The sequence below is a fragment of the Hordeum vulgare genome, chromosome 2H, assembly GCF_904849725.1.
Source record: "Hordeum vulgare subsp. vulgare chromosome 2H, MorexV3_pseudomolecules_assembly, whole genome shotgun sequence".
Lineage (NCBI taxonomy): Eukaryota > Viridiplantae > Streptophyta > Magnoliopsida > Poales > Poaceae > Hordeum > Hordeum vulgare.
Window position 1 is genome coordinate 612,057,067 of NC_058519.1, and position 7,669 is coordinate 612,064,735.

The 7,669-nt window shown below is 47.6% G+C and overlaps 2 protein-coding genes across 2 annotated transcripts; both read left to right on the plus strand.

Moving 5' to 3' along the window:
- Positions 1-351: 351 nt before the first annotated feature.
- LOC123428754 (ethylene-responsive transcription factor 1B-like) lies at positions 352-1,288 on the plus strand. Its single transcript, XM_045112912.1, has one exon. The coding sequence runs from the start codon at positions 352-354 to the stop codon at positions 1,123-1,125; it is 774 nt and encodes a 257-aa protein (XP_044968847.1). The 3' UTR covers positions 1,126-1,288.
- Positions 1,289-5,482: 4,194 nt separating this feature from the next.
- On the plus strand, positions 5,483-7,267 carry LOC123430789 (indolin-2-one monooxygenase-like). Its single transcript, XM_045114627.1, has 2 exons — positions 5,483-6,496; positions 6,586-7,267. Exons 1-2 carry the CDS (start codon positions 5,567-5,569, stop codon positions 7,249-7,251), a joined length of 1,596 nt encoding a protein of 531 aa, XP_044970562.1. The 5' UTR covers positions 5,483-5,566; the 3' UTR covers positions 7,252-7,267.
- Positions 7,268-7,669: the final 402 nt, after the last annotated feature.

The window sequence follows — 7,669 nt, forward strand, 5'->3', positions numbered from 1 at the left end:
GCCGCCCTACGTCAGCCCGAACGAAGGGGAATTCTGCCGCTTACTATGTCCGGCGAGTCTCTCTCACTTGCACCTGCACCGCACCGGCTTGGTTGCCTTGCCTCGTACCCGCTGCTGGTTGGCACGCTTTGATGTCACGCTTAGATCATCGCTGAGCTCCGTAGCCCGCGCCCTTTTAAATTAGTCCGATCAAATCAGGAGGTTTATGTAGGTGACGCACCGGTGAGCTGTATAAAACCCCCCGCGCATTTCCTGTTGCTTGTCCAGCCCCGCAAAACCCCGAACCAAGCAGGAAGCCGCCATTGTTGTTTCTCCCCCTCCACTCTCTCGGTCGATCAGGTCAACCAACCAATGGAGCAGCATTTCACCGTCACCTTCCCTCCCGGATCCTACCACCACCACCACCACCGCTACGACGCCGTCGCGGCCGCCGCGCCGTCGCCGGACTTCGACACGAGCGACATGGACGACGTGGCCTTCCTCAGCACCCTCTTGGCGTCCACGGACCATGCCTCCTGCTCTGACCCCTCCCTCTCTTCAAGCCCGTCCTCCTCCGACATGACGGGCGTGGGGGATGCCGCGCCACATGTGCCAGCGGGGAGCAGCAGCAGCAGCAGCTCGCCGAAGCGCCGTGGTCACCACGCCCCCGCGGGCATGCCCATTGGCAAGGACTTCATCGGGGTGCGCACGCGCCCGTGGGGCAAGTTCGCGGCCGAGATCCGGGACTCGACGCGGAAGGGCGCCCGCGTGTGGCTCGGCACCTTCGGAAGCCCCGAGGCGGCCGCCATGGCCTACGACCAGGCCGCCTTCTCCGCGCGCGGCGACGCGGCCGTGCTCAACTTCCCCGTCGAGCGCGTCCGGGAGTCGCTCCGCGCGCTCGCGCTCGGCGCCGTCGTCGGCTCGCCTGTGCTCGCGCTCAAGCGCCGCCACCGCATGCGCAGGCGGTCGCCCAACAAGAAGCCTGTGAAACAGCCACGAGTCGCTGCCGTGAAGGAGGACGCACGGCCGGCGACGGCGGGCGTGGTGGTGCTGGAGGACCTGGGTGCCGAGTACCTGGAGGAGCTCCTCTGGGTGTCCGAGCCGCCCATGGATCATCTCCACGGAACGGCGACGGCGTCGTTCTGACATTGCAAGCTTGTCTGCTTGGATTAGTGGGCTCATGCGAAATTAATCGCATGCGCCTTCTCCGCGTTCTCACTGTGAAGAAAATGCATGCGTTCCCGCACAAGAATTTTCTTTTTTGCATGTGTAGTTGTGTACACGGTACATAAGTAATCGGTGTACTCCAGCCCAGGTATATCGCCAGGAAACGGTTTTCCTTCTTTTATCCTTGCAAGGCCCTGTTTGGTTTCAATAAGTCACCTGACTTATAAGTCAAGTGACTTAAAACCAGTGATTTATAAGTCACGCCTGTTTGGTTGTCATCTGACTTATAAGTCACCTTTTCATGCAAAAGTGGATGACTTATAAGTTTTAAGTTGGGGTGGAGCAACTTATGACTTATAAGTTGGGGTGACTTATAAGTTGGGTCTGTTTGATAAAATAAGTCACTTTTTGCATTTTTTAACTTATAAGTTGGTGACTTATTTAAAACCAAACAAGGCCTTAGCTAGCTGCATTTCGGTACGCATATTGCTGTCTTGGTGGTGTATGGTGGAACTTTTCCCCTAATCTATTGCATCACATATCATGTTATCTTATTAAATGGATCCAGTCCGAAGTTCAGAGAAACAGGTACGAACCATGCCTTTGAAATAAAGATAATCTTTTTTTAGACAAAATAAAGATAATCTGAAGTGGCATAAGGCTAGACAATAAAGCTGTTAGAAATAAATGGCTTCACCCTTTAACAATTTTTGAAATCTTAAAGTGCCCCATGAGGAAAATTGCAAGTGGTCGTGCTAAAATTTAGAATCATACCGCTAGTTGAGGTAGTGTTGGACATTTTTATATAGTGAGCTTTGTCCATCACTTTAAGTGGTGTGCCGACGAGAGAAACAAGAAACCACTCGCGTGCTCGCTCATGGCGTGGCCGGACCAGTGTGCACGACATGCGCATAATTCATCCGTCAAAATCCCGTCAGTTGCCTTGCAAATGCAGATTTTTTTGCTTTCTTTATGTCTTGATAGATAAGTTAATTATTTCTTGTCTGATAAATATACGATTTAGAATTCAAGTCGATTTAAGATCATGCACACGATACCACCTCTGGTCCTATTATATATACTGCTACCAGCCGCCCCCAAAGACATATAAAAAACACCTAGGGTTATAAAAAGACACCTAGGTTTTTTCTCATCTCGCAACTTGTGCAATCACCGTAGTCAACTCTATCCCAAACGCCAACGTGTATCGTCATGTGGTAGAGCATGTCTCCAGAGCTGTTCGTCCTTGTGATCGTGTATCGAAAGAGAAATTATGTTTTTGAAAAACGCTCTGCATAACTGCTCAAGTTGGCCATTATGGATCATCTTCCGTTTAAGTCGGACGGTGCTAATCATCGCCGCCGCCTCTATCATCGTCAACATCACCATCTACATTGTCACTTGTACAACAGTAACAAACAATACACCATCATGATACGTTCATGTCTCTACTTGTAGTTTGTGTCTCATGTGTGATGTTGATGTGCATATTTTTCTGTTTATCCAGTACGCTAGATTGGTGCATGATATTCCCTGTTTTACTCATAAATTATCTACTGAACTAATCATTAACCTGCCTAATAATCCAAAATAAGCCTGAAAAAAGAACAGCATTTGCGGTTCCACACGCCATGCGGTACATGTTCAAACTTTTCGGTATTTGCATACGCAAAGTTTGAATCTATTTGATCACCAAGACTCTCGAGGGGTCTTTTTTATTCTCTGTCCCAACAACATACTCTCTCTGTCCCAAAATTTTTGTCTTAGATTTGTCTAAATATGAATGTATCTAGTCACGTTTTAGTATTTAGATATCTTCATTTCTAGACAAATGTAAGACAAGAATTTTGGGACGGAGGGAGTACTACTTTTTCAGCTGAATCAGGTTGTCATGTATACCTTTAGTTGTTTCTGGAAATCTCTCTGTCGGAGGAAAAAAAACATTCTATCCGGGAGAAATCTCCATTATTTAAAAATGTCTTTGATAATTCTCATCTTGATGAAAGTTAGTTATCTGACATCTAGACAAATCTCCATTATTTAAAAACAGATTTTCTCCAGACAAACCAGGAAGCAAGCTTTGGGGGGGGGGGGGGGGCTATATGGCGCCGTACCGCTGGAAGGCATTGGAGCGCAAAATTGAAATGTGATAACTTTGGTAATGACATAGTGTATATAAATTAATATGAAAAAGGGTGGCGGAGCATATCCATATGGTATATAGTTCTGAATCTCATGTATGTTGGGTTCAACGATTGAGAGCTAAAGACTTTACTTTTGAGTTTACAATAACTTTTATGATGCATCAACTTTTTCTCTTTGTGCATATGTGCAAATACCCCCGCTCCCACCTTTTGATTTTGTTTCTTTACATTTGGATTAGCAATCTATTTTTTTCACACCACAGATGATCCGGTGATTATAGACCTCTGGACATAGTACAATATTTGGTTTATATTTCCTCCCTCCTATCCATTTTCTTTAAACTTTTGTGTGCTTTCCTATTTTCTTTGTAACAGATCCGATTCCATGGACCACAGTTCATATTTTTTTTTTTATCTAGACACCACTTGGTTATGGTTCCATGATATCTCGTGATTTGGCATAGTGTTTGGAAAGAAACCTGTGATGCTCCGAGAGGGCAAAATACTTTAGGAACCCAGTTTATGTTTCTATTCATGGTGGTCTCCTCATTCTTCTTTCTATTTTTACACTGGTAGGAACTAGAGAAATTTCATGTAGAATTTGTTCGTTCAAGGAATGAAACATCGTAAACATTGTTCGATTTCTCCATGTTTAGCCGATTTCGATGATAAAGCATGGGGAAATGGACGGAATTCCTTCATTTTCACGTGTTCATGATCCTTTATGGTGATATCAATAGAAAGAATGTGGTGAAGGCTACCCAAGATTGTTTGATTTTGTCCATCTTTACGATCTTGATGTTGAAGCACGGAAAAAGTGAATGGTGGCAATTACTCCAGTTTTTACATGTTCACGATCTTTTTATACCACGGAATAGTAAAATGCAGTGAATTTTTGTTGAGGTTATTCGATTTGTCTACTTACATGATTTTGATGCTGAAGCATGAAAAAAATAGATGATCATAATTCTTCACTCATTGATAATGGACTTATACGGTATAATGAATTAAAATAATATGGTGGATATTTGTCAAGTTTTTCTACGTACCTGCTTTCATTACATTGATGGTGAAGCGTGGAAAAAATGAATGGTGAAATTTACTTCATCTTCTATGTGGTCTTGATTTTTTTCATGAAATAAATAGTAATATTCATTATTATTTGTCAATATTGTTCAAAATATGGATGACTATTTCCAAGTAAAATGTAAAAGAACTTTTCTTCTAAGTGTCCATGATTTTTTTGTATCTATGAAATTAAATAAGAAAACTATGGTACAAACTTTATTTTGGCTGAGATTACTTGTGGTGAACAAAATCACCGTAGGGCATTTCCACATAGAGGATGTGGAATAGAATGACATATGAAAGACGCTTAATGTGTGCTCCTCAAAATAAGAGGGGTCTTATGATGAAAGCGGCTATAGTTGGGGGGTGTTAAGTGATAAGAAATAAAATCACCAGTCTTAAGATGGAATGAAAAGGTGTAATGTGACCGTGAAGTTTGTGTATGTGTGGAATTGCATTTTCCACATTTGAGCCAAACGAGAAATATGGGCAATGCACTTATACTTAAGCCTTATGCCCTGGGCCGGGCCGGGTTTCAGGTCGAGCTTGACAAGGCCTAGAGTGGAAATCCTAAGCCTAGGCCTGGATCGACATGGAACATATGAACATCGCATTTTTAAATTTTTAAATAATTATTTTTGTCATATTTAAATTACCTTTTTTAAAACTAAAATAATTGCTTAAACCTTATTTTTAGCTTCGTTCGGGCTTTCGTGCTGGGCTTCAGGCAGGAAAGGTCGAGCCAAAGCCCGGCTAAGATGTTGGGTTCTTGGGGTGGGCTGCCCATGAACACTTCAAACACCTAAGACAGAAAGTGAGCTTTAACTTTTTTAAATTGTTTCAGTTAGTCTTGGAGCCAGAATTTATTGGCTCTCCTGCATATAGAATTACATGCGCTAGTTAGTCCATTCAAAATTCTGAAGGAATATGGGCAATGCACTTATATATTGAAACAATCTAACATCTGGGAACGGAAGAATTCTGCTATATATTATCCTCATTTTTTGAGAACCTCGATCAATCGATTTCGCTGGTCACACATTCGACCAGATATTTTCTGAGAAATCAGAGGTTGGCATGCAAAGCGATCCACCGCACGTCCGCACGGCAAGAACGGTGTGGCACCTCCAAACCGAAAGACACGCATAGCGGTGCTTATATAAAGAGGCATAGCATCATCAGGATTATATCTGCCTTGGATTGGATCAATGGCTGGTGAAGCAGCAATCCATGGCGTAGCCACATCTGCCCAAGCATTGCTTCTTCTGTTCCTCGTCCCACTCGTTCTACTGCTCGTCCGTGTGAACAGATGGAGCCGGAGAAGCATGCAGCGGCTGAACCTGCCGCTCCCACTTTCCCCTCCCCGCGCGCTCCCTGTGATCGGGCACCTCCACCTCGTCGGCCCCCTCCCGCATGTCTCCTTCCGCGATCTCGCCAATAAGCACGGCCGGGACCTCATGCTCCTCCGTCTTGGCGCGGTGAACACGGTGGTCGTGTCCTCGCCGCGCGCGGCCGCGGCCGTCCTGCGCACGCACGACCACGCGCTGGCATCAAGGTCGCACTCTGCCGTCGCCGACATCATCTTCTACAAGCGGACTGACGTCGCGTTCGCGCCCTATGGCGAGCCCTGGAGACAGGCCAGGAAGGTGGTCACCACGCACATGCTCAGCGCCAGGAAGGTGAACTCGTTCCGCCACGACCGCGAGGAGGAGGCGCGCATAGCCGTGGCCAAGATTCGCGCCGCGGCGGCGACCGCGGTACCGGTGGACATGAGCGAGCTCCTGGGCTCGTACGCGAACGACGTGGTGTGCCGGGCGGTGCTCGGGAGAAACCACCGCGACGATGGCAGGAACAAGCTGCTCCGCCAGCTGATCGACATCAACATGTCGCTGCTGGGAGGGTTCAACGTCGAGGACTACTTCCCGAGCTTGGCAGTGGCAGACGTGTTCACCGGCATGGTGGTGTGCCCCAGGGCTAGGAGGGTCCGCAAGAGATGGGACGAGCTGCTGGACAAGCTCATCGACGAGCACGGGCGCCAGCGCGAGCAGGACGATGCCAGCGCAGACTTCATACACGTCTTGCTCGCTCAGCAGGAAGAGTACGGCCTTACGACCGACAACGTCAAGGCGATCTTACTAGTAAATACAGTAATTACTACTCTGATACTTCAGCAAAACTGGCAAATTAATCCATTCCAGCGGCAATTTATTGGTATGGTAATTAACAGGACATGTTTGAAGCGGGGACAGAGACGACATATCTGGTGCTGGAGTTCGCGATGTCAGAGCTGATGAACCACCGGCACGTCATGGCCAAGCTGCAAGCTGAGGTGAGGAGGAGGCGTGCGCCGGCGGCGGCCGTAGGCAAGGACGACGAAGGAGAATCACAACAAGACGTGGTCAGAGAGGAGGAGCTCGGAGACATGCCCTACCTGAGGGCCACCGTGAAGGAGACGCTCAGGCTGCACCCGCCGGTGCCGCTGCTCCTCCCCTACCTCTCGATCGCTGACTGCGAGGTCGACGGCTACGCGATCCCTGCCGGGACGCGGCTCATGGTCAACGCGTGGGCCCTCGCGAGGGACCCCGCGTCCTGGGAGGCGCCGGACGAGTTCGCGCCGGAGAGGTTCCTACACGGGGGCAGCGCGGCGGCGGTCGACAGCAAGGGGAAGGACTTCGAGTTTCTGCCGTTCGGGTCCGGGCGGAGGATCTGCCCCGGCATAAACTTCGCGAACTCTGCGGTGGAGATGATGCTGGCGAACCTCGTGTACCATTTCGACTGGGAGCTGCCGGCGTGGACGAAGGCGGTCGACATGACTGAGGTGTTCAGCTTGTCGATCCGCCGTAAGGAGAAGCTCCTCCTTATTCCAACTCCAAGACCTCGCCGCGAGGAGTGAGGAAGGGGGTGGGGGGAACTAAATGTAGGGACTGTTTGGGACTGCTCTGCTTCTTAAAACTCAGATGTGCTTCAGAAAAGACAAACCAAACGGGATAGCTCCACGATATGCTGCTCCCTAAAAAAACTAGAATCTGGGATAGAACTTCAAAGTTTTTATGAAGCTTCTAAGAGGGTGCTTCAAAAAACTCTAGAAGCTAGAGTTGGGGGGAAATTACCCACCACTGCCACCAGTAAGTGGATACCCCTTCGTTTATTTCCCCTTAACCAATCAAATAGATTGTTTCCATTAGATTTTCTATTTTTGAAGCTGGAGCTAGATGGAAGCCAAACATTCTCTTAATAATGCTATAGCTTCTGTATGAAACTGCTTCAAAGTGAATTTGATGAAGTGAAGCTGATTTTGATGAATTGAATCA

What these genes read in the sequence shown, in the direction of transcription:
- LOC123430789 (XM_045114627.1), top strand. Translation starts at nt 5,567, where the DNA reads ATGGCTGGTGAAGCAGCAATCCATGGCGTAGCCACATCTGCCCAAGCA. An exon ending in ACGTCAAGGCGATCTTACTA is followed by an intron (nt 6,497 to 6,585) that starts GTAAATACAGTA and finishes GGTAATTAACAG; the next exon opens with GACATGTTTGAAGCGGGGAC.
- LOC123428754 (XM_045112912.1), top strand. Translation starts at nt 352, where the DNA reads ATGGAGCAGCATTTCACCGTCACCTTCCCTCCCGGATCCTACCACCAC.